A 27,467-nucleotide genomic window follows, 5' to 3' on the forward strand; every position below is an offset into this window, starting at 1 on the left:
CTTTCCCCTCTGGGCCCTGCTGTGTGTCCAGGCAGCTGATAACAGCTACATGTAGGGTATTGCCATACCCGGGAGAACCCACATTACAGTTTATGGGGTGTAGGTCTCCGGTCAAAATGCTCACTACACCTCTAGATGAATGCCTTAAGGGTGTAGTTTTTAAAACGGGGTCACTTCTTGCGGGTTTCAACTGTACTGGTACCTCAGGGGCTTCTGCATACATGACTTCGCACTAGAAAATCCCCAGTAGGCCAAATGGTGGTCCTTTCCTTCTGAGCCCTCCCATGGGCCCAAACGGCAGTTTATCACAACAAATGAGGTATTGCGGCACTCAGAACAAATTGCGCAACAGAATGGGGTATTTTGTTTCTTGTGAAAATAAGAAATTTTCAGCCAAAACTACATATTATTTGAAAAAAATAATTTTGTTTTCATTCCCAGCCCAATTCAAATAAGTTCTGTGAAAAAACTATGGGGTCAAAATGGTCACAACACCCATAAATGAATTCCTTGAGGGGTGTAGTTTCCAAAATGGGGTCATTTGTGGTGGGTTTCTATTGCTTTGATACCTCTGGGGCTCTGCAAATGCAACATGGCACCCGAAAACCAATCCAGCAAAATCTGTACTCCAAAGAACACACAGTGCTCCTTTCCTTCTGAGCCCTCCCATGGGCCCAAACGGCAGTTTATCACCACAAATGGGGTATTGCCGCACTCAGGACAAATTGGGCAACAAAATGGAGTATTTTATTTCTTGTGAAAATAAGAATTTTTTAGCTAAAATGACATATTATTGGAAAAAATATATTTTTTTTTAATTCCCAGCCCAATTCAAATAAGTTCTGTGAAGAAACTATGGAGTCTAAATGGTCACATTACCCATAAATGAATTCCTTGAGGGGTGTAGTTTCCAAAATGGGGTCACTTCTGGTGGGTTTCCATTGCTTTGATACCTCTGGGGCTCTGCAAATGCGACATGGCACCCGAAAACCAAACCAGCAAAATCTGTACTCCAAAGAACACACAGCGCTCCTTCCCTTCTGAGGCCTCCCATGGGCCCAAACGGCAGTTTATTGCCACAAATGGGGTATTGATGCACTCAGGAGAAATTGGGCAACAAAATTGAGTATTTTGTTCCCTGTGAAAATAAGAAATTTTGGTAAAAAATTAGATCTTATTGGAAAAAATGTCATTTTTTTAATGTCACAGCCCAATTGAAATAGGTGCTGTGAAAAAACTGTGTGGTCAAAATGCTAACAACAACCATAAATGAATTTCTTGAGGGGTGTAGTTTCCAAAATGGGGTCACTTTTGGTGGGTTTCCATTGCTTTGATACCTCTGAGGCTCTGCAAATGCGACATGGCACCCGAAAACTAATCCAACAAAATCTGGACTCCAACAAACATATAGCGCTCCTTTCCTTCTGAGCCCTCCCATGGGCCCAAACGGCAGTTTATCACCACAAATGGGGTATTGCCACACTAAGGACAAATTGGGCAACAAAATGGGGTATTTTGTTCCCTGTGAAAATAAGAAATTTTGATCACAAATTACATTTTATTGGAAAAAATGACATTTTTTTCATTTCAGAGCCCAATTCAAATACGTGCTGTGAAAAAACTGTGCAGTCAAAATGGTAACAACAACCCTAAATGAATTCCTTGAGGGGTGTAGTTTCCAAAATGGGGTCACTATTAGGGGATTCCTACGGTTTTGACACCTCTTCAAACCTGGCATGCTGCCTAAAATATATTCTAATAAAAAAGAGGACTCAAAATGCACTAGGTGCTTCTTTGCTTCTAGGGCTTGTGTTTTAGTCCACGAGCACAGTAGGGCCACATGTGGGACATTTCTAAAAACTGCAGAATCTGGACAATACATATTTAGTAGTGTTTCTCTGGTAAAACCTTCTGTGTTACAGAAAAAAAAATGAATAAAATTGAAATTCAGCAAGAAAAATGAAATTTGCAAATTTCACCTCCACTTTGCTTTAATTCCTGTGAAATGCCTGAAGGGTTAAAAAACTTTCTAACTGCTGTTTTGAATACTTTGAGGGGTCTAGTTTTTAAAATGGGGTGTTTTATCAGGGTTTCTAATACATAGGCCCCACAAAGCCACTTCAGAACTCAAGAGGTACCTTAAAAAAAAGGCTTTTGAAATTTTCTTAAAAATATGAGAAATTGCTGTTTATGTTCTAAGCCTTGTAACGTCCAAGAAAAATAAAAGAATGTTCAAAAAACGATGCCAATCTAAAGTAGACATATGGGAAATGTGAACTAGTAACTATTTTGGGTGGTATCACCGTCTGTTTTACAAGCAGATGCATTTAAATTCTGAAAAATGCAATTTTTTTCAAAATTTTCTCAACATTTTGCAATTTTTCACCAATAAACACTGAATATATCGACCAAATTTTACCACGAACATGAAGCCCAATGTGTCACGAGAAAACAATCTCAGAATCGCTTGGGTAGGTTTAAGCATTCCGACGTTATTACCACATAAAGTGAAATATGTCAGATTTGAAAAATGGGCTCTGAGCCTTAAGGCCAAAACTAGGCTGCGTCCTTAAGGGGTTAATTTGAAGAGCTTGTTTTGTTTTGTTTTTTTTCATCCAATCTAAACATGTAACATAAAAGGCTCTGCGCTCATTTGCGCTGGTTTTTCTGTTATTCTGTTCCCTCATAGATAGTTGGATGCCAATGGCATCTGACATGACGGGATTCCATTACGGTGTCCGTAGTTTTGCTGGACACAATACGACTGCATGCTGCACTACTTGGTCCAGCAAAAAAATCTGTGATGGAGGCTCCTAAAGAAGCCTATGACTCACTGGTGAACAGAGCCTAAATCATGCAATACATTTCTTCTCAAAGCCAACCATATTGTAAGCTCTCTATAGAATATGTGTGTGGCTTTACTTCCACCCATAATGCTCATTATCTCAGCTACTGTTGAAGGAAATAAATTGTTCAGACTAGGCGGAATTGGGGTATAGGCTTGACAGTCTATATTTTATTCTCCGTAGAGAACTGCCAATATGCTAGTTATATGTTACACATTCTGACTCCGTTGCAGAAAACAATGAAAATATTGGTGTTCTGTAATTTATGTAATAATGGCTTCTTGGTATTCTTGTAGGTGGGTGGGTTCGTTTGATATTTTTTGTTTAAGTCGATCTAGGAAATGAAGACCCTAACCTAATACTATTGTTTGGCAGTAATGATCTTAATCACTGTAGTTTGTGAAGAACAGAGTCAACATTAGTTTCTGGTTATGATATATATATATATATATATATATATATATATATATATTTATATATATATATTTATATATATATATATATATAATCTATACACACACGTGTGTGTGTGTGTGTGTGTGTGTGTGTGTGTGTGTGTGTGTGTGTGTGTGTGTGTATATATATATAGTCAATATAGACTTCTAATTATGGCTTACTGTTATTTTAAAGTCTGAGTGTATTGCACGTTTCTAAGCATGCACACACCGATACGTTTTTAATTTGCTAAAAACCTATCATATCTATGGTGGTGCATCTAGTTTAGAATGTATACAATGAGAACGATCATTACAGCCACATAAATAGGTAATTAATTACAGAGATAATTATTCCATTGCGATATACTTAAGTTGATTTGACATGTTTGCTTATATATAATTCACTGTTTTTCATTGCTAGCATGTTTCTGTTTTCTATATATCCAGTGTGCTGTAGCAGTAATTTTTGTTTTATAGGTGAAGAAAACCACAGAAGCCACCCTCCAGACCATCCAAGATATGGTCACAATTGAAGACTATGATGTTTCAGAATGCTTTCAACACAGCCGCTCCACGGAATCGGTAAAATCCACAGTATCTGAGACCTACTTAAGTAAACCCAGTATTGCAAAGCGAAGAGCAAACCAACAAGAGACAGAACAGTTCTACTTTATGGTAAAATTGTACTTTGTCATTTTGTTTTCCATTGTTTTCTAATCCGTATCTGCATGCAAAATGTATATGTATAAAATAAAAAAAATGTTTTCTGTGTAGAAATTCAGGGAACATCTAGAAGGAAGCAATCTCATCATGAAACTACAGGCTAAACATGACCTGCTTCAGAGGACTCTTGGGGAAGGCAAAGGTAAGGCAGTTCCTGTGGTCTCAAGGTAGTCACATTGTGTATTATGTTTCATGTCTTAATGGGGATTGTCCAGGATTAGGAAAACATGATTGCTTACTCCCAAAAATCTGTGCCACACCTTTATACAGGTTGTGTGGTATTGCAGCTGAGTCCCATTTACTTTAATGGAGCAGAGTTGCAAAATAGACACAACCCATGGACAAGTGTGGTGATGTTTGTGGAAGAAAGCAGCCATGTTTTCCTGTACAACCCTTTACTACTTTAATTTCTGTTTAGTTTCTTTTTAGTACCATTACCAACACAGACTTGGATTACCATGTAACTTTCATCTCCCTAACGCTGGTAATACACATTTGATTACTTTGGGCAAAACGGATACCATGTCATTCATAGTGCAGGGTCTGGGGGTGGTAAAAAAAGAGTTAGAAACAAAACAGCAAAGAAAGAAGCCCTGTTTCTTGCACCGCCTCCTCAGACTCCGTACTAGCGTGCACGGTGTATCCGTTTTTGCCGAACCGAAAAAGGAATGGGTAGTCTAGATTTCAATCTGCCTAATCCCTTGTTCCCCCTGGAGATAAACCGCTGCCAGAAGAGTGAGGCATGGGCTTTCCAACTTACAAATGCGCATGTTTATGGTGTAGTTGGGAGTATGACATCTGTCATGTATACAACCTATTTGAATGGGAGGATGGCCCTATAACATGTGCATCCTCTTTCAATCAATGTTATTAATCACGTTGTTGTTAAAGCGGTTGCCCCAAGACTAAATGTCATCCCCTAACCACAAGATAGGTGAAAACATGGAAACAGGGAGAGAACCTCCAGCTCACCGGTCTGCGTCTCCTGGTAGCGTCAGTCGGATCCCCGCGACGGCCCGCGGTGTAGGACAACAATGTGGAGAAAGAGATGATCCAGCGCTGGTGGTGGTTTTAAAAGGGAGATGAGAGTCCCATGTTTATTAGAAAAGTAATAAAATCGGAAGGGAGACGCAGTCCCAAGATGCAAGTAGTCAGGATTTGAACCTGGGCTCAGGTTCAAATCCTGACTACTTGCATCTTGGGACGGCGTCTCCCTTCCGATTTTATTACTTTTCTAATAAACATGGGACTCTCATCTCCCTTTTAAAACCACCACCAGCGCTGGATCATCTCTTTCTCCACATAGGTGAAAACATGCTGATTGGTGGATGTCCAACCACTGGCACTCCCACCGATCATGAAAACGGGGCTACCGTTCCTCCGAATGAATGGAGCAGCAGGTTGCACATGCGTCCTGCTGCTCTATTCACTGTTACGGCACTCGGCTATCTCCGGCAGTGCCATAGAGAATGAATAGAGCAGCAGGGCGCATGCGCGACCTGCTGCTCCATTATTCGGAGGTAGACCTCCACCAATCAGCATGTTCTCACCTTTCCTGAGCTTAGGGGATAACATTTAATCTTGAGACAACACCTTTAAAGGTCATTTGTTCTGTAAACTAATATAAATTAGCTGTAATAGCAGTGTTTTTGGGTAACCTAAACATTTCCGTATGACAATAAAGATGTTGGACATTGTTTTGCAACACACTATCTTTTTTTTAAAAAATTATTATTTTGTGAAATCATTCATACAAACTACACAAAAACACAACTACACAAATAGAGTAGTTTTTTTTTTCTTTTCTCTTTTGTGGTTTGGATAGTTACACAAAAAAAAACTTTCCAATGTCTTCAAATGTGTAGTATACCTGTCTTCTTCCTATAATCCTAATCTGCTGTTGTAAGCATATAAGATCAGCAATGTAAATATAGTTCATCATTACTATTCCTATAAAGTCTGATCTACAGATCAATGAAGCACAGCAAGGATTAGGGATTAAGTCTGAAGAATCGTTTATCCATTGATCATATTGAAAAGCATTACACATCCCCTGAATGACCAAGGGACACATTATGTATTTGACTAGTTAATTATATCTACTAAGGCAGAGATGGACATCCTCTGGTTCAGTTTGATTTTTTTTGTTCGGAAATTCCCCTTCACTTGCATGCCAAGTGATTAAAGCAGAGAGTTCATTCCTATTACAGTGTTTGTAACGTGAACAAATTTCCAGCAGCTCGTGCAAGTATTCACGTTCTAATATAGGTTTGTTTTTTTCATGTTTTTTTACTGAAAAAAACAAACTATCATATTATATACTGTGAGACAAGAATCCCACAAAATGCCTATGCAGTTGGATCCTGTTGCCATTCACTTCGATTGTAAAAAAAATTAAATAATTATATAAACCGCATACGTGTGGATACGGTTTTTGACAAGACAGAAAAATGTAGTAGGCACATTCAGTTGTTTTTTGTTTTTTTTACAATGGATTCTGTGACAACAGGATTCAACCGTATAGGTATCCTGTTGCATCCTCCTTTATTTTACAGTATGCCGCAAAAAAAAGTTATGCCTAATCTGTATGGCAAAAAAACATGGTGTGTCATAACTAAAGGAATTAAATCATCTTATTCAGCGCTGCCTTTGGTCAAAGAAGTTCAATTATCCGTTTACATCCGTATTTAATATGAGTAGAGAAATTGCATATAGGTCATGATTTAATTAATAACACAATGGAACCATGGAAGACCAGTATTTGCAGGCAAGAAGTGTGGGCTTCTACATTATTCATCAGGCACATTCTTGGTCTACAGATTGCCCACCCTTGTGCAGGTCAATAGAAATAACACACGTTTATGTAGAATGATATTGCGTACCAGGATAAGGTATTGGTAAATATTCTCTAAACGTGTTTATTGGTTTTCTTTCAGGCTATAGAGCAGAATACATGACTACAAGGTACGTCACGGTTTTCTTAGGTTACCAAAACTATATTGTTGGACTCGGGGGTTAAGATGTCACTATTTTAGTAGAAGTGGTTTTAAGGGTTATTCCCATCATAGACATTTATGGCATATCCACGGGATATAGCGTAAGTGTCTGAAAGATTAGGATCCCAGTTCTGGTTCCCGCAACTATCTTCAGAACTGGGGTCGTCAGACCCACGTCCTGCCGGGTGAGGTGTCCTCAGCTGTTTCTGTAACTTTGATACAACAGAATGGAGAGCGCGGCACACGTGTGCAGCCCTCCTCTCCGTTCTTTCCCCGCTTGGATGCAGCAGCTGGCAGCGGTGACCCCCCCCCCCTCCCCCAATATTCTGGAGATAGGTGCATGTCCTAGAGCTGGGACCCTCATCGATGAGACATTTATGGCATATCTCGTGAATATGCCATAAACATTTAAGACTGGAATAATGCTTTATACTGTAAGGATGTAAGCAAGTCCATCTTTACCTTTTATTTCGTATTAATAAAATTATGTCAGCATGGCAGCCCACATAATATAAATATAGGCAGTGTATACAATACAATGATCCAGTATTTGCATCTAAAATTGCATTTATTGTATACGAACTGGAAATGAATAAGGTTTTCTAAGATATTTACGTAAGTTAATATTTCCGATACTTACTTTCTTCTGCAAATTATTGAAGATGCTCAAGCGATCGTAGATGCCCACAGCCCAGTAGTAGATTTCAGTAGCATGGTGTTTGCAGATCCCCCTCTAAAACTGCCATCGTTGAAGAGCTAGTTTTACTTACGTAATTCTTTTCCTCTGGATCTCATAATTTGATTTGTTATCTAAGGAATTATTGAAGAAAAACAAAACTAGACTTGTAACATTGCCACTCAAGCATGAAGGTTTACAAACATGAGTTGTGCATTCATTATATGTATTACTTCAATTTGGATAAACATATTTTACGCATTAGTAATCACAGTAATGGTGTATTACTTTTACTTTCTACAATGTCACTTTTTGCTCATGTTCCCTTTCCCAGGCCTCCAAATGTACCCCCTAAACCCCAGAAACAAAGGAAGCCCAGACCCGTTTCTCAATATATTATTAAGTTGTTTAACGGGGATCTGGAGTCCTTCATCCAGGTACTGGCACTTGTAATGCTGAGGGCTAACCTGCACCTTTTTGCTTTCAATGTAATGCCCAGGGCCTCACTACAGCTGAGGGACGTCATTACATTCTACATTGTGGTGGGCTGTTTTTTCCCTTCTGATCAATATCCTTCCTGAGTCTACAGAGAGATGGAAGTGTAACCCCTTCCTCAGTAACGCATGCATTATTCTTCTTGTCTGCTGCGGACAGTGACATCTAAGCAGTGAACTCTGGAACAGTGAAATGTTTAGTGCAGGAAACATTTCCTCAAAAGCCTTCCTGTTATTCAGTTATAGGGAAAAAAAATCCAGCAGCGACTCTGATTTAATTGAACTTCAACTATGTAGCCTGTGTTTATGGTAAGTGACACCTAATATACCGCAGATATTCCAGCAGGCTCATATTCTAATGCAGACTCCTGTGTATTTGTGCTTGCTGCTCACCAGAAATGAGAGATGAAGCCGTCAGATAACACATAGCGTTCCATCTGTGGGTGTGTTGGATGTTAACAAAGAAGCCCTATAAACTAGAAATGAAGTATTACATTCTGACCATTCGAATGAATAGCGGTCCATGTAATGCATGTCCTTGCCAGAGCGGCTCTTCTGAACGGGGAACCCCATCTATGACGTCTATATGCCCTAATAAGGCATATGGACAGGGGTTGTCCTCTTAAGACAGCCCCTTTAAGACCAATCATAAGTAAATTGAAAAATAGGTATAGAAGGGTGATGCTTGCTCAACCCCCAATTGAGCCACATGACCGTGTAGATGAAAGTAGGGAAATTTATTATAACACAGAGTTCACTGCAGTCCAAATATGACCTTATGAGCAACATTGCTATAGTGCACTGATGAAGGTTGTTACACTATCCCATCTATTCCTCTAGGAATGTTATACTATGAAATCAGTAAAACTTCTAAATTCCATCTTGGATCTTCACTAGATTTATTCTCTACTTCTTTTTCCGCCCTGTATTTCTAATATTACTTCTAGTCGGGGAAGAAGGAATTCGCACACAAGACATCAGGTATTGTGCTATTGGTGACAGTAATTTGCCTATCCTCTCATGGTGTGCACCCTGCTCTGCAGTTGTCCTCTGAACCAGGGAATGTTTGCACGCAACATAAAATGAGGCATAGATATTCATATTTGAAGCAATCTTACATTGCAAATGTATCATATTATCTGTATGAGCGGACGTTCTGTAACTTTTGCAACCCCCTCCTCCGACTGACAGAACATATTTCTCATAGCCAAGATGAAAGAAAAAAAAACAAAGCAATCAGAGCAGGAAGAACCCATTATTTCAATGAAAAACTACTAAATCATTGCACAGTGTGGTTCCTCGCACTGGCTTTACTGTTTACAGTTGCTTAGGAAAATGAACTTGGTGCTGTTGAACCAGGACACATCCATCATAACAATTTGCTGGCAGCATTTAGGTCATCTGACCTAGAATGTTGTAGCAACCTATTAAAAGTGCTATACTATTGTGTGTGTGTTTTGATCAAATTGTGTGAGCCCACCTGCCACAACAAGGCTTACTCTATAAGGTGGGAACTTACGCTGTACATACACCCAGAACTGGGACTAAGCCTACGTATATCTGGGGATGATAGGAACCAGCATTACACGAATTAAAAGCACCCAGGGCTGAATGGGGGAGGGAGGTGTGCAAGATCAAAAACATAGAGATAGTCACTAACCCCACATATATGACTCACATAAACACAAAAGTTTGAACAGCACATTCCAGCAAAATGAAGAAAAAAAAATGTATAAAGGCGCAAGAACGCCTGTGACTGCAAATTTATACAGCACACACACACAATGGCGACCGTACACTGCGAACACCAATGCCACCTATGCACTACAGTATATAACATGATCTATATTCTCCTAAAGGCTGTGTTCAAGCATTCCCTTGTCAGATCTGTACACGTAGCATGCATTTTGAGCTTTTTACTTTTATTTTCCATTACATTTGCTTGAGCTTTGTGAAATCCCGTTTATTCTATGCTTGAAATTATATGTAACAAACTTATTCTTCAAGCGTAGGTTCCTTAATTTACCGTTTATATATAATTTTTAACCGGCTATTAATAAAAATACTATGCCTTATTGTCTTCTGCTAATCTCCATTTACAGTTCAGGGCTCCATTCAGAATTATGCTGGTATTTTCAAACCAGTCGACTGCGCTATTGTTTCCATAAAAAAACCGGAAACCTTACGGAATGGAGACAAATGGAAACCATTAGCAACGGAAGCATTACCATTGAAATCAATGGTAGTGCAAACGGAAGCTATGGTTTCCGTTTGCCTTTCCGTTAATGGGTTCCTCCGACAGAAAGGTCTGACGGAACCCATCAATGGAAACCGAACGTTGATGTCAACAGGCCCCTGGTTGGCAGACGCTTCCCTACTTATTTAGCTGTGATCCCAATACACTTCTACCCTTCATTCTGGTAAGGTACATTTTTCTTACATCAACTGAATGGGAGATGTAGCCTTTATCTAAAGATCAGTGCAATAAAAGTAATGCAAAATCTAAAAAAAAAAAAATTAATCAAAGTAATATTCAGATTATATGTAAAACTGCAGTATAGCTTATATATTTCTGTAATGGCTCTATTTATTACTATGTAAAGCAATGTCTAATGGTTTACACGTTGCTTGATAAAGGGCTGCAATAATCATTATTTGCCAGTTGGATATCCTGTAATAAACTAATATTGATACATGCACATAACTGGTTATGACACATTATTGCCTTCGAAGTTATCAATTGTGCTACAATGTTAATAATAAAAGCATAAGGCTTATGAAATGTTAAAGTTTACAAGTCCTCTTTACACAGTGAGTAATATATTTCTAGATATCGACCGCACCACTTTCTCTACTGTGTTTGATTCAACTCAGCAGGGGCACCATTCATTCCCTAAACCACATCCTAGAAGAGGAAGATAGCCAAGGCAGCGGACTCCACATTCAGGCCTCATGCACATCGGCTACAGATACACATCCGTAGCTGTCCGCAATTTCGGAAGCGCCCATAGACTTTTAGTCCGGTGCCTTGGTTTAGTCTTCCAAGAAATGTGAATAGACATAAAGTAGACTGCACACTATACACATTTCCATAGTACAGAAATGATGGAGATTGAACCACAAACTGAAACGGAGTTCAGTGCAGACTGTACTGTATATGTAACCCAGCCATCCATAAATGTTCGGGTATGAGGAGCTAAAGTATTAATCCTTCTGCAGGGGGTCAGACAAACATTGCCATTTATTCATTTCTTTCAACTTTATCACTGTAGGAAACTGGACAAATAATTCCTATAATCGTGGAAAGCTGCATCAGATTTATTAACTTGTATGGTAAGAAGCCTTTCTGTTCATTTCCTGACTCCTTCGGATATTCACCAAACCATGACGGCATTATTTATATCTTTCTATGCTTAGTGACACTTGCAGTGACTTTTGTTTTGGTCATTTTGGTTTGTTTTTATGTTGCCATTTTCTTTAGGACTTCAACACCAGGGTATATTTCGAGTTTCTGGTTCCCAGGTAGAAGTGAATGATATAAAAAATGCATTTGAAAGAGGTAAGAAGTTAACCTTTTTTTCAATATTTCCCAATTTTTTTACTTGTTGATATGTTTACATGGTATAAAAATCATACATTTTACTGCTAATTTGTCATTTTTGGCACGTCCAATAATATTTATTTTGTACTATATGTAGTAAGCACTAAAGAGGACAAGAACGTATTGATCAGTGGGCAGATCTTCTTAAAGGGAATCTGTCACCAGCTTTATGCTGCCCTATCTGAGGGCAGCATAAAGTAGTGCCAGAAACCCTGATTATGACGCTGTGGTTTTCATTATATCACGATTTTCTAGCCGCAGCTCATGAATGTAAGGACTATGTAGTGCGCTAAGTAGTCTTCGACATTCATGAGCTGTGGCTAGCCCCATCCAGTCGCCGTTGATTTGCAGGTTTCTCCCTATCAGCGGATGGACTGTGGGGCTAGCTGCAGCTCGCAAATACGGCCTGCAGGAGAAAACTGTGATTTTATGAAAGCCATAAAGTATTTCAAAGGGACACAACACCATAATCGGGGTCTCTGTCACTACTTTATTCTGCCCTCAGATGGGTCAGCATATATCTGGTGACAGATTTCCTTTAAAGGGAACCTGCCACGTTGAAAATGGAGTCTAATCTTCAGGCAGTATGTTACAGAGCAGGAGAAAGGGAGCAGGTTGATGTATATTTTTGTAGCAAAGGATTCAGTATAACTTGTCATTTATTAATTTAAATCCCTGCTCATTCTGAGCTTAGGAGTCCAGTGGGCAGTCCTAATCGGTGATTGACCGTATTCCCTGTATGAGTGTAAATACAGATATAGCTGTCAATCACTGATTATCGCCGCCCACTGGACTCGGGATGAGCAGAGATTTAAATGGATATCTTACATGTAATACTGAATCTTTTGCTACAAAACTCTACATCAATCTGCTCTATAACATGCTGCCTGCAGATTGGACTGCATTTTCAATGTGACCGGTGCCCTTTAAAGTCAAAATGAGCTTTTCATGTATCTATTCCTAACAACACATTTGTCTGTAAAGTCTGTCCTTATTCATGCTATACTTGTAACAAGTACAGGCTTATCACATATTTACCAGAACAGTAGAACGTACAATTATTGATGGGATTGTTTTAGGAATTGTATTTTCTGGCAGAACTGTTTTTGTTTCTTTATATAAAGACAGTAGATAATAATAATTTCTTAAGCAGCATTCCTGCTAAATGAGACTGCTTTGTAGTGCCACATTCTCCTGAGCCCAATGTATTACATGTGGTTCTCCATCGGGAATGTTTGAATATAGACATGCCCAAGTGGTCAGAACAGCCTCTAGTCACATCCAAGGAAGTCTTTTTTGTTTTAGATTTACTATATAATTTGCATGCATGTTATGCTATTGTTAAATCTAATTTTACGTTTGCTCATATTTATACTGGTAGACGGGAATTTCAGACTATAATTATGGACATAGACATGTTAAAGAGCCCTGTATTTTACTACAGAAAAGTGCAATGGTAACCATTATGTGCATTTCTACAGGAGAGGACCCTTTGACAGATGACCAAAATAATCATGACATCAACTCTGTAGCTGGTGTCCTGAAGCTGTATTTCCGAGGTTTAGAAAACCCACTCTTTCCCAAGGAAAGATTTAACGATTTGATATCCTGCATCAGTAAGTCACCGTCTTGTCCTCCAGTCTGCTATTTCCTTGCTTCCCTCACTAAAACCTCCACCCTTCTTCCTCATAATGGCTGTGTACTATTCTATCCAGCGTTTCCTGGAAGAGGAAGAGAATAGCTACATGTCTTGAAGGCAATATGTCCCACATCTGCGCCACTCTCGGAGCGTTTAGTCATACTTGCAGCTGGGGCCGCTCCCTTTTTTTTTAACATGATTATGTATAACTCTTTGTGTCCAACACAGCAGGAAAGCATTCCTCCAGGCATAATAGAGGCTTTTATACACTTCAGTAATTGTCTTCTCTTTCATGTAGAGATCAGGTTCAGACAGGCAGCTACAGTATGAGGCAGAGCTTACACTTTACTCTGATCTTCTCTGTGCTATCAAGATAAAGTGCTGCTAAAATTCAGGGGCAGAAAATGGCAAGGACCGAGAAATCGCTTTGTACTTTATGTCCAACAAAAGCCAAATCTTTTGGTTTATCAATTAGCTGAATTTCATTACAGAATGAATACGAAGCACAGAAAACCTAAAACTGCATAAAAAGTTATTCTTCTGGTTATTCTAGATCTTCTCTAATTTACACTCCCCTGAAGCCAAATACAGCTGTATGGCGTGTTCTAGTTACAAACTTTAGTTATTCCAGAGAACTCCGGCATCCTTCAGATTGTGTTCATACAGGTGTGACCTGAGGTAGAATATCTAGTTTCCATTTTTAGAACAGACTTGACATTTTACCTCTGTAAAGATCCACGTTGCATACAAGTCCTTTTTAGGATTGCTTAGAATGCAAAGAGCAGCGTGTTTTTTTTAGTTTCCCTGATTTCAAACCCAAAGGGCGGAATTAGACGCATCTTACTCTTACAGGCTTAATACTAAGACTGGTGTAGGAAACGCCATTGAAGTACATTTGGTAGTAGTTCTGTGGCAAAGAGCTGCACTACTACGCTTGTGGTTGCATTTTCAACATGTTTTTTTTCCTTCTGGGGGAGGATGTGGACGGTTGACCATTAGACAAACGACGTGCAGTACTTTTCTACATAGTCCGAATCTGGAACACTCATATAACCAGGGCATATGGATGCCCTAGAAGGGGGGGGGGGGGGCACAGTTTAGATTAACCCTAACACGTCGGTAAAAATTCTTCTGCATACTCTTATCAGATTTTGAACGACTGGGTTGACTAAGCACACTCCATTATAGTGTGGAAATCCTGAGGAAATGTGGTCTAAGTATAGCTCTGCAGCGCTCAGCAACAAACGCAAACAAAAGGGCACATGTCCAAGGTGCAGTTCTCAGTGAAATGACATTTATGCTGTAGTCTCATTTCATATACTGGCCTGGGCTACTATTTTAGTGCTGGAGACTGTGGTGCCAAATGTGGAAATGATTTCCCATTTTAGAGCAATGATAAAACATGTGCCTCTTCCCTAAGCACAATTAACGTGGAATATAGTCAGTGTTTCTGGCCAGTGTAGACATACTCTGAGAACAAAGTTGCCTACACGTGTCATGCCTGACCACATGTTGTAATGGAAAGTCAGAGACCTGTATGTGAGTTTCAACGTTTAAATGAAAAAATTTTTTATGTAGAACGTTCAACGTGGTGTCATTTGGCTAAACTTAGTGTATTAGTTGCATCGTGCTGCAAGCACAGTGACCGGCGTATTCATAAACTGCATGCTGCTCTGAGAGGGCAGCATAAAGTAGGTGACCGGTTCGCTTTAACCTCTCAACAGCGCTGGACGAGTAGGTTTGTCCTGAGCATCACATGGTTTCTGTATCCAGTCGAGTATACTCGTCCTGCTGATCGCGCAGGCACAGTAAGTGTCCCCATGCGACCAGGAGTGCAGCAATGGCTGTAACACACAGCTGCAGCTCTGTTCTAACAGCGGAGATTAGAGAAACCTCAGATCTCCATAGTTTAACACCTTAAATTTCATGGGCAATAGCAGAAGGCCCCCAGGTCTGCCATAAGCATCTGCCTCTGGCATGGCCTAATTGGATGCCTGTCCGTGTTAGACTGACAAGCAATAATGCTTCGGAATACTATGTATTCCAAAAAATTATAGAATCAATAATCAATCATTGCTTTAAAGGAGCGCTCTTGTAAAAAAATTAATAAATGTTTCTCGGCCCCCATTTGGAAAGTACACCTGGTAAAAGGTAGGGCAGGCAGTGCTCTTACTGGGTGCTTTGTTGACTAACTATTTCCTCCGATCCTGGCCGCTATTATGTCATGTAACTGCCCGATTCCTACATCGTCTGCTTTGTGGGCCGGAAGTCACTTTCCCTATGCATTGCTATGAGACTGTTAGGAATGTATAGTGAAAGTTACTTCTTGTCCACACAGTAGACACTGTAGGAATTGCGCAGTCAGTGTGGTCACGTGACATATTGGCGCCAGGTATCGGAGGAGATAGTTCAAAAAACAACGTGCCCGGTAAGAGTATTACCTGCCCTACCTTTTACTAGGTGTACTTTCCAAATGATGGTTGAGATAAAAAAAAAATAAGTACCAGAATGTTCCTTTAACCCGTTATTGACCGCCAATACGACTTTTCACTGTGTTCAATACGTTTATTCTGATACATAGGCCTTTCTATGGCACTGCATCAGAATAAAACAGCTTCGCCGGGAGCAGTAAAAGCTCCCTGCTCTCAGCTACCAGAGGTAGCTGGGGGCTGGGAGCAGACCTGCTCCAGCGGATGGGATCGAAATCAACATTGATCCTGTCCATTTAACCCTTTAGATGCGTCAATTGCGACTGCCGCATCTCCGTTTTAATTTGAGTACATTCCCTCTCTTACCCCACTGGCACATCCGCGATCACAGGGTGCTGATGGTTTCTATGACAGCACGGCGAAAAACAATGCCAGAATTGCTATTTTCTGTTCATCCTGCCTTAAAAAAAAAATGTGATAAAAAGCGATCAAAAAGTCGAATGTACTCTAAAATTGTACCAATAAAAACTACAAGTAATCACGCAAGAAAAAAAACCTCATACAGCTGCATCGGCGGAAAAAGTTATGGCTCTTAAAATATGACGACACACATTGTTTTTACTGTGTAGAAAACTATAAATTTGGGTTCCGTCGGGTTTGTCATGGTTTGCATCTTTTTTCCGGACAAAATAGCACTGCATGCTGCGCTATTTTGTGCATCAAAAATTACGGAATGTGAACAGAGCCTTGATTCAAAGGAATTGGTATTATATATATTTAAAGGAAACCTTATTTAATATTAATTTTACTATGTATATGTGTGCAAAAAAATGATACTAAAACATTGCAAATAAAGTCGTCTCTACATTCCTTATTTTAGACTTTCTCACTCCAGGATATGGCACTATATCTTTAAGTAGTGTCACAAGCCTCTATTCCCAGGAGGAATGGAGAACTAGGCTGTGCAGCAGGCAATGTGATGTCTATCTGTAGCATAATACACAACAGAAACACTTATTACACGTCAAATCTACAAAACACCTGCAGGGTTAACATGCTCACTACACCCCTAGGTGAGTGCATTGAGGGGTGTAGTTTCCAAAATGTGGTCACTTCTGGGTGGTTTCGACTGTTTTGGTCCTACAGGCACCCAGAAACCAATCCAGCAAAATCTGCACTCCAAATGGCGCTCCTTCCCTTCTGAGCCCTGCCGTGTGCCCAAACAGCAGTTTATGACCACATATGGGGTATTGCCGTACTCGGGAGAAATAGCTTTACAAATGTCGGGTTCTTTTTTTATTTGTTGAGAGAATTTGTTGAGAAAATTAAAAATTTTGAGCTAAAGCTAAGTCTTATTGAAGAAAAAGGATTGTTTTTATTTTCACTACCCAATTCTAATAAATTCTATGAAATATCTGTGGGGTCAAAATGCTTACTACACCCCTAGATAAATGCCTCAAGGGGTGTAGTTTCCTAAATGGGGTCACTTGTGGGGGGTTTCCACTCTTTTGTCTCCTCAGGGGATTTGTAAATGTGACATGGCCTCCGCAAACCATACCTGCTGAATTTGAACTCCAAAAGCCAAATGGCGCTCCATCCCTTCTAAGCCCTGCCGTGTGTCCAAACAGCCATTTTTGACCACATGTGGAGTATTATTTTACTCGGGAGAAACTCCTTTACAAATTTTGCGTTCTTTAGTCTTTGTGGAAATGGGAAAAAAATAGCTAAACCTACATTTTCTTTGAAAAAATTTAGATTTTCATTTTCACGGCCCAATTCCAATAATTTCTGCAAAAAACCTGTGCGGTCAAAATGCTCACTATACCCCTAGATAATTTCCTCAATGGGTGTCGTTTCCAAAATGGGGTCACTTGTGGGGGATTTCCGCTGTTTTGTCCCCTCAGGGGCTTTGCAAATGTGACATGGCTTCCGCAAACCATTCCTGCTAAATTTGAGCTCCAAAAGCCAAAAATAGCGCTCTTTCCCTTCTAAGCCCCGCCTTGTGTCCAAACAGTCGTTTATGACCACATATGGGGTATTATTTTACTCGGGAGAAATTGCTTTACATATTTTGCAGTGCTTTTTCTCCTTTAGTCCTTGTGGAAATGAGAAAAAAAATTGCTAAACCTACGTTTTCTTTGAAAAAATGTAGATATTCATTTTCACGGCCTACTTCCAATAATTTCTGTAAAAAACCTGTGCGGTCAAAATGCTCACTATACCCCTAGATAATTTCCTTAAGGTGTGCAGTTTCCCAAATGGGTTCACTTTTGGGGGATTTCCACTGTTTTGGCACCGCAAGAGCCCTTCAAACCTGACATGGTGCCTAAAATATATTCTAATAAAAATAAGGCCCCAAAATCCACTAGGTGCTCCTTTGCTTCTGAGGCCACTGCTTCAGTCCAGTAGCACACTAGGGCCACATGTGGGATATTTCTAAAAAACTGCAGAACCTGGGCAATAAATATTGAGTTGCATTTTTCTGGTAAAACTTTGTGTTACAAAAAAATTGATTAGAAATGAATTTCTGCAAAAAAAAAAGAAATTTGTACATTTCACCTCTACATTGCTTTAATTCCTGTGAAACGTCTAAAAGGGTTAAGAAACTTTCTAAATGCTGTTTTCAATACTTTGAGGGGTGCAGTTTTTAAAATGGGGTGACTTATTGGGGGTTTCTAATATATAAGGCCCTCAAAGCCACTTCACAACTGAACTGGCCCCTGCAAAAATAGCCTTTTGAAATTTTCTTGAAAATGTGAGAAATTGCTGCTAAAGTTTTACTAAGCCTTGTAACATCCTAGAAAAATAAAAGGATGTTCAAAAAACGATGCCAATCTAAAGTAGACATATAGGGAATGATAATTAGCAACAATATTGTGTGGTATAACTGCCTGTCTTACAAGCAGATACATTTAAATTGAGAAAACTAAGAATTTTTGCAATTTTTCGATTAAAATTTGGTGTTTTTCACAATTAAATACTGAACATATCGAGCACATTTTGCCAGTAACATAAAGTCCAATGTGGCACAAGAAAACATTCTCAGAATCGCTTGGATAGGTGAAAGCATTCTGACGTTATTACCACATAAGTGAAACATGTCAGATTTGAAAAATGAGGCTCAGTCAGGAAGGTCAAAAGTGGCCAAAGAGGGAAGGGGTTAAGAAGAAATCTTAGACTGCCAGCAAAAGGAAAAGAAAACTGTGGTCTAAAGCCGGATTCACACGAGCGTGTGCGTTTTGCGCGCGCAAAAGCACCCTAAAAGCTCCGTGTGTCATCACCTTATGACACTGTTTGTAAACAGAAAAGCACGTGGTGCTTTTCTGTTTTCATTCATAGTTCTTACTGCTGTTGCGCGAATCACGTCTCTCACACGGAAGTGCTTCCGTTTGCTGTGCGTGATTTTCACGCACCCATTGACTTCAATGGGGGTGTGATGCGCGAAAAACGGCCAAACATAGGACATGCCGTGAGTTTTACGCAGCGGCCATATGCTGTTTGAAAATCACGGACTGTCTGAACGGCCCCATAGACTAACATAGGTCCGTGTGAGGCGCGTGAAAATCACGCGCGTAGCACGGACGTATTACACGTTCGTCTGAATAAGCCCTAACTTGTAGCATCTTGCCATCTGCTTTGTAATAGTAATGAAATAACTGGAAAGCATTATTTCCTCAGTGCAGTCATTTTCACAGGATGCTTTGTTCCAGTTCTTCCCAGAAGCAGCTTCTCAAGCCTTTTCTTGCTGTCTTTGTTTCAGAAATGATACTTTACTGAACGGTTCTCATGTTTCTGTTTACATAGAATAGCCTTTTGTTTCTAATATATTGAGCATGGTCTTTGTTTGAAATATTGCCATATACTGTATAGTACTATAATAAAGCACCCAGATGGCTAAAACAGATTTCCTGAAAAGAATCCAAGGTTGCAAGGTAATGTCTGGTTATTTTATTGAGAACCGATTTGCTCACAATCCTTTTTCTAAGAATCTATGCCTTATGCGAGCATTACAGACTACTTTGAATTCAACTTTTGCTACTTAGACAAATTTGACCAAATGGGTAGTAAACCATTTCCGATTGGACATCCCCTCTTAGCCACGTCTTTTTATTAGTAATATTGCACAGCAGAGCTGTCACATCTGAGGCTGTAATGTACAGGCTGTCTCGCAGGTCTGACAGTTGATGAGACATCCTTGCATCCCATGATCAGTGAACACATCCTTCCCTTTTCTATTCTGGGAGATCTCCTTTTGTTGAGTGCTTCCAGTTCCTGAAATGATGGCTATATAGGTATAAGATAGATGTCTCTGACTCTCCCATAAGCATGCGCATACGGATTAGTCAAGCATGCATGTTTATTCCTACAACTAGCATATACACTTGTAGATGTCTCCTGTTGACCTGGCTAAGAGCCGTAAATATATTGATCTGACTCTTTTAATTGCAGCACTCACATTTTTACAACTACAGTTTAGTGGACAAGGGGTTCAGGAGGATCAGTGTTCTGTGTAGCCCCAACCCCTTATTGAGCCAGCAGACTGCAGTTAACCACAATATCCTACTTACCCTTCCTCTATGTCAAACTCACAAAAGTCCAGAAAGGTTGGGTATGAGATGTTCTTTTGTGAGGTTCTTATGCTGTATAGCTGCTTTAGATTAACTTTGGTCTACAGTCATTCCTGGGACCTGTCTAACAAAATAGTAATAGGAATTAGGAATTTTTATTTATTTTACCTAGCAGGGCCGTTATACAGTTAAAAACGCCCCTCCAACCTCTCCAAATTGGCTAACTGGACTCCTATGACTATGACATAGCATTACTTATTAGCTGTAGGAGTAAAGTACACCACAGACGTAATCTGAAATCTACTATTTAATGGTGACTTCTCTGCCTGACTATACCATAAAAGGAATGTGTCGCAAATTAAACCTTTTTTTTTTTTTAAGTAAGTTACTTATTTCTATTATTTTTTTAATTTTTTGCTGTATTTTTTTTTTTCCCCACATGGTGGGATGTATTAAAAATTAAATAATAATTTTACATGTTTTCCTATGTTGGCCACCAGAGGGAGCACTTCCCAGAATTACAGAAAGGTGAATAAGGCAAAGTAACCTGACTTACAGCTGCTGTAAATGTGGGAGGGAATCTCACCTCCCCTCCATATTTTTGGCTACAAGTCAGGAAAACGTGTTTTCAAATTGCTAAGCATTGTTTGGCTCCCATTTTTGGAGTGATTGTACAAATGGCAGCTGGCAGAAGCTATAGGACACACCAAAAGGCTAAGGGTATGTTCACACGCTAATTTAAAAAAGTCTGACAATACGGAGCTATTTTCAAGGGAAAACAGCTCCTGATTTTGAGCCGTTTTTAAATCAAACTCGCGTTTTTTACGTTTGGAGCTGTTTTTCTATAGAGTCCATGAAAAATGGCCCAAGAAGTGACATGCACTTTTTCGCCGGGGTCTTTTTACATGCTGTTTTTTGAAAATGAGGTGTAAAAAAACAGAACGGCGTATTTCCCATTGAAATCAATGGGCAAATGTTTGTAGGTGTTCTGCTTCCGATTTTTCAGCCGTTTATCGTGACGTTTACAACTCGAAAAACGCCTGTTCCCACGTGGAGTTGCTAAAAAAAAAAAGTCTGAAAATCAGGAGCAGTTTCCCTTGAAAGCTGCTCTATTTTCAGAAGTTTTTGATTTTGTGTGCACACATACCCTAAGGGTATGTTCACACGCAAACTCAAAAACGTCTGAAAATACGGAGCTGTTTTCGAGGGAAACTGCTCCTGATTTTCAGACGTTTCTTAAGCCACTTGCGTCTTTTACGGCCATTTTTGGAGCAGTCCATGGAAAACTGCTCCAAAAACGTCCCAAGAAGTGACATGCACTACTTTTTCACGGCCGTTTTTTAACGCAACCGTTTTTCAAAACGGCCTTGTAAAAAAAAAAACGGCCCGTCGGAACAGAACGCTGTTTCCCAATTGCAATCAATTGCCAAAAAACACTTGATTACGTTTTTCATTTATATAATTGGTAAAGTGTGCTGTCAGTACATACAACGCGCTTTTTTTTATACACGCGTTTTTAAAAAACACGTTGTGTAAATAAAGAAGTGTCGAGTCAATTCCTTTGCACGTAAAACGTGCCAAATGCTCCCATGGTCAATGGGAGTCCCTATTATGCGCAAAAAAGCGCACACAAAATGCGTAAAAACACGAAAAAAGCGTCAAACGCGTGATTAAGCTTCTCATTTACATCAATGGGAAAGCGAGCCATTAGTTTTTTACACACGTGTTTTTAAAACACGTGTTGCATAGAAAAGAACCGTAGGGTAGGGTGGGGTTGTGCGGGGCAGTTGCATGTTTGGGGGGATTTGTGTGTGTGGTGTGCTCGCCGCTGTTTCTTCAAAACAGCTGATAAGCAGCTATGAAGGATCAGTGGCGCCATGCATACTCCGCTGCACAAAAATAGGACACAGCTCTGCTACGCACACTACACACACAGCACTTCTGCGCGCACACACACAGTTACAGCAGGTGTGGGGGGTTGTCGCGAGGGGGGGGCTGTGAGAGACAGTCAGACACACACACCTTACCTGCAGTGCGGCCAGTCTTAATAATAATTGCGCCGGCTTTCCCCCTACAAACCAGCTCCTATACTGGGTCGCTCTGAACTGCGCTTGCGCAGTGCAGCGCCAAATGGCAGTGGCAATGGACGGGAGCCGTTCATTGTGTCCTATGCACTGTTGCTGCCATATTCCATCTGTGTATGTGTCGTTAAGAGACGCATACACAGATGAAATAAAACATGGCAGCCCCCAGTATGGTAAGAAAGTGTTAATAAAAAAAAAAACATTGTGTGAAAAAATAAATAGTCAATATAATGTTTTATTAAATAAAAACACATAAATTAATTTAAAAAAAAATAACCATGACACTATCCCTTTAAATCTTCACTACTTTCCATTCTTGTATATATTCCACAAGGTTTGCTGCCCTTTCTTCACCATAGTATAGTAAGTTGTGTTGTAATAGCTTGGGCTCTACACTGCAATACATCCCTGTCACTGTGTTATGTACATATCATAGAGCAGAAGGGTCAACTAAAAACCAATGTCACATTAGTGGCTGCTTATCATTCTGATCATGTATTCTTCTGACAGGAGTGGAGAATCTCTATGAGAGGGCCATGCACATCCGGAAAATCCTGCTGACGTTACCCAGGACTGTGCTCATAGTCATGAGATACCTCTTTGCATTCCTCAACCAGTAAGTACCCTTTACATCTATAGCTTTTACACTTATTCATTCAAGACATGAGGAACAGATGTCCTATTCATCGTCAACATTTTATTATATTAATAATTGAAGTTTCTATTGATTAGAAAATTGTAAAGACTATGGTAAAACTGACCTCAGAAATAACATAGCAAGTCATTTGTTGACTTCTATCTAGATAGCTAATATTTATTGTATATCGATATACAGTATAAAATAAAACAATAATAATAGTACCTCATGTCTGCTGACTACACAAAGTGAAACCTCCACTATAACATTGGTTAATCTGATTGTATTATATGGTCTTTTTTTGTTTTATACAGCCTTTCTCAGTATAGTGATGAGAATATGATGGATCCGTATAATTTGGCAATCTGCTTTGGCCCTACGTTGATGCCTGTTCCAGACGTTCAAGACCAAGTGTCCTGTCAGGCTCATGTGAATGAAATTGTTAAAACCATAATCATCCATCATGAGAATATCTTTCCAGATGCTAAAGAGCTAGAAGGCCCAGTTTATGAGAAATGCATGGCTGGCGACGACTACTGGTAGGTCAATCTGGATAACATAAGGGCTGAAATGTGTTTTTATGTGAATATGGAGGGAATATATTGGAGTTCCTTATTATAACTAGCGACAAATGTTTTTTCCCCCCATTGGCTACAAAGTAGCTTTGAGGCTTCATGTTCTAATGCCACTGTCTGCATTTTGCAAGTACAAGTAAATAATATTACTGGCTGGCTTCACCACATCTATTCCGAAATACAGCTACATCTCTCATTTCTACCAATGCGTCGACGCTTGCATTAGTATATAACCTGATAAAGATTGTTGTTGTTGTTGTTGTTTTTTTTAATAATACACCTATTACAATTGTGTTCTGAAGCATAACTCTCCGCAATGACGTTTAATATGTAGAAGGTGATTGTATGTGCAGGCATTTTTATTACATTACTGGTTAAGTAGCTGTACATAGGAGCTAATGGGGGAGATTTTTCCAAGACTGGCATTTCCTATGAAATGGAGTAAGATGCGCCTAATTTAGTAAGAGGCACATGCCTTAATAATTAGGCGCATCTCTGGCTGTAGTAAATTTGTCTGCCACAACGGGACGAGCCCCCTTTTGTTAAGCCCCACCCACTTTCCGCAGAAGTGCCCTGGCCGGCGTAAATGCATCAAGTCCCGGTTTAATTTTTTTAATTCTATCTTTTCAAATGTTTTTATTTATTTATTTTCTCCTCTCTAACTTCGCTTTAAGAGAGTCTGTTTTACAGGGATTTTTATTTTTTTCAATTTTATTATTTAATATTATGTTGACTTTATTCTACAGGTCGTTGCAATTTCAGAGATACCAAATATCTATTTTTTTTATGGTGTACTATTTTTAAACAGAATAATTTTTATTTAAAAAAAAAAAAAGGATTTATTCATTGGGACCGCAATTAGGGCATAATAGTTTTCTTAAATTCGGGAATGAGGTATGGGAGCTAGTATTACATTGGTCAGCAACCGAAGGTCTCATGTTTTCATCTTGCAACTACGGAATGGAGAACTAAGCAATTGCAGTGGTTTTATTAGAAAAAAATAAATCTGTTTTCATGTATTTGGGTGGAACTGTAAATCACCATTTATATACAATAAAACAATTGTGTTAACTGGCCGCTAAGGTCCTATTACAAGCCCCGATATGGGCCGTGAAAACAAGAACCGATCAAAGAGACAAGGAGCTATGATCGGTTGTGTATGGTGACAAGCAATCGTTACTACGATCATTCGTCCCCATACATGGCCATCATGTCGGCAGCACATCCCCCTGATTACACAGGAAGATGTGGTTCCGACAATTATTCTAGTTAATGCTGCATAAACAAGCAGATCAGCCGATGAACAAGTGTTTGCGCGTTCATCGGCTGATCGTTGTCCTGTTTACACAGGGTAATTATCAGGAACATGGGTTCATATGAACGCCCATTTGCCCGATCAATGGCTTGTATAAAAGGACCTTCAGTCATGTCTTAAAGTAATGATTATTATATCCACTTGAACAAAAAGGTCTCAAGTAAATGGATGCATGCAGACAAAAGTGGACATTTGTTAAAGCAATGGCATTCACAGAAATTGCTTTTAATGAATAATTGTAAAATTACAAATATCACCGCTTAAGCTCTGTTCACATTGCTAATTCTGTCAGATTTGACGGCAAGAATAGTGGAGTATTCGGCATTGTTCTTGCTGTCAAAACAGACCCCACGACTGAACCCAGACAGACCCCATCGTAAGTCAATGGAGTCCAATGAGGCAAAGTTGGTATCGGTTATGTGACTGATTTGTCAGGGCTTCGTTGCTTTCATTTTAAACGAAGACCACAACACAGATGTGAACAGATCCTAAAAAGGGCTTCGTTCACTGATTTTTATTTTTAACTTGATGTAAAGAATGTAAATGACTGTTATTTTTTTGTATTATTAGTGATAGTCCTTACAGTGAACATGGCACATTAGAAGAAGTTGATCATGAGGGTGGCAATGAGACCCACACAAGTGAAGACGGTATTTATTTTCTTTTGAAATTAACTTTTTGTAGTTTTTCTACTACTTTCTTTTATCCTTTGATTCAATAAGTTTTTATGTATCGTCAATAATCTGATAAACACACAAGCAGGACAGCATGTCTAAAGGAATATCACATCCGTGTTACAGTATAGTTGCTTGTACAGTCATGTTGACTGGTAGACGAACAGTCTGTTTTATAGTATAAGCAGAAGACTACTGTCTGACATCCAAATAGAAAATGTAGGAGGCCCTCTGAATTGGGACCAGGGGAACCATGTAGAATAGAGGACCGTTGTCGTGTTATCAGAGGCCCTTATCTTCTCCATACGCAACAAGACCTCTAAAGCCTCCACCCAAGTCACCCTTGTACAGGCGGTGGTTGGTTTCCATTGACTAGAAATGATTTGTCTCATTGCAAGTATAGAATATCTAAGAAGAACTCTTTTTCATTTTCGAGATAAGGCCCAGAACCATGGAAAGAAGGGCAACCTCAGGAGAAATGTGTATAGAAACCGACAGTGTGTTATAGAGTTTGAATATATTCTGAAGCACGGTGGCTTTCACTTGGCAATCCCACCAGATGTGCAACCTTGTGACGGATGCTGGGGAGCATCTCCAACATACGTTGGATACAGTTTGGATCATCTAGTTTTTCCATCCAAAACGTTAAGGTTCTGAAATAGATATTTTTTTTCTTGTGTGTTTTTTTTAAATTTTTTTTTTTTTTTTTCATATATGACAGCCAGGTAAGCTTCTGGATTTGTTGGGACTTTTGTGACTGACAAGCTGCCACTTTCTTAAGTACTATACTGAGAATCTGCCACAGAAGTAACAACCAACATGGCAGCAGATCCAGTTGTCAAAGTAAAAAAATATACAGATGTGATGGCAATATGGACTTAAATATCGAACTATAGCGATTGCTCAAATTTCTGCTTTACTAATATATGGGATTGAAATGACATGTTACATATACTATAGATGTTTTGGTCCTATTGGGAGAGGACATTGCATTTACAGGATTACATGTCTCCTTTCTATATATCTTTGCTAAATGAAGATCTTTCTTATGAGCGTAAATCTGTCGTGGAGTTTATATTCAGCGTGTCTGAGGTATGCCCAGGTCAGCAAATTATGTGTTGTCTCTTATTGATTTGTTTTATTCAGCAGCACAAGCATGTCAGAAAATAGAATTATTGATTGGTAATGTCGTAGATCTCACTATACTGTTGGTATTTGCCAAGATTTATTACATTTTGCAATCCGAATGGCTTAACAGATTTATCTGAAGCTTGCATAATGACATGTGCCCTTAACAGTAATTTGTGCAAGATTCATATACCATACTGGGTTCAACTGGTATCTAGTTATTTCTCTCAGGAAGATACACTAGCTTTAACGGCATTAATCTTGTCATTGCGTTCAGTCCTATATATGGACTGGTAAAACCCATTCTTTTCAGTCATCCTATTTCTGCTATAGCTTCTTTGTTACTTTTATATATGTAATAAGTCTGTAGTAAGTGCTCACAGTAGCAGTCACGTTGTTTCTGTTCAGCCAGATCTAATGGTAATTCTAAAGCTTGCCTGTCGTTTCAGGTGACTTTTCAGAATAAGCTGTCATATGTATGTACATGAGGAATAACACTATTTCTGGCTATTATATGACTTGTATCCTGCATTTTTTTTAACCATTTTACCTTCTGCAGGCTCTATCTCTAATTCTCAGTCTTGTCTCTGTCTGTGTCTCTCTTCCTCTTTCTCACTCTGCTCCTGCTCCCTTTTCTCCTCCCCT

General features: G+C 39.4%; 1 protein-coding gene across 5 annotated transcripts in view; it reads left to right on the forward strand.

Annotated features, from left to right (window-relative positions):
* Positions 1 to 27,467, forward strand: part of SRGAP1 (SLIT-ROBO Rho GTPase activating protein 1) — a 182,765-nt gene that overhangs the window by 136,876 nt on the left and 18,422 nt on the right. For 2 of the 5 annotated variants that reach the window (XM_075856864.1, XM_075856863.1), the window contains exons 9-18: positions 3,761 to 3,958; positions 4,058 to 4,148; positions 6,943 to 6,970; positions 8,013 to 8,115; positions 11,445 to 11,505; positions 11,654 to 11,731; positions 13,255 to 13,389; positions 23,004 to 23,109; positions 23,445 to 23,669; positions 25,591 to 25,670. In XM_075856864.1, the coding sequence (XP_075712979.1) occupies positions 3,761 to 3,958; positions 4,058 to 4,148; positions 6,943 to 6,970; positions 8,013 to 8,115; positions 11,445 to 11,505; positions 11,654 to 11,731; positions 13,255 to 13,389; positions 23,004 to 23,109; positions 23,445 to 23,669; positions 25,591 to 25,670 (1,105 nt within the window). Of the gene's footprint in view, positions 1 to 3,760; positions 3,959 to 4,057; positions 4,149 to 6,942; positions 6,971 to 8,012; positions 8,116 to 9,119; positions 9,154 to 11,444; positions 11,506 to 11,653; positions 11,732 to 13,254; positions 13,390 to 23,003; positions 23,110 to 23,444; positions 23,670 to 25,590; positions 25,671 to 27,467 lie in introns of those variants that run through there. The other 3 variants (XM_075856865.1, XM_075856866.1, XM_075856867.1) reach the window with 2 other exon arrangements.

This window comes from Rhinoderma darwinii, chromosome 3 (genome assembly GCF_050947455.1).
Source record: "Rhinoderma darwinii isolate aRhiDar2 chromosome 3, aRhiDar2.hap1, whole genome shotgun sequence".
Lineage (NCBI taxonomy): Eukaryota > Metazoa > Chordata > Amphibia > Anura > Rhinodermatidae > Rhinoderma > Rhinoderma darwinii.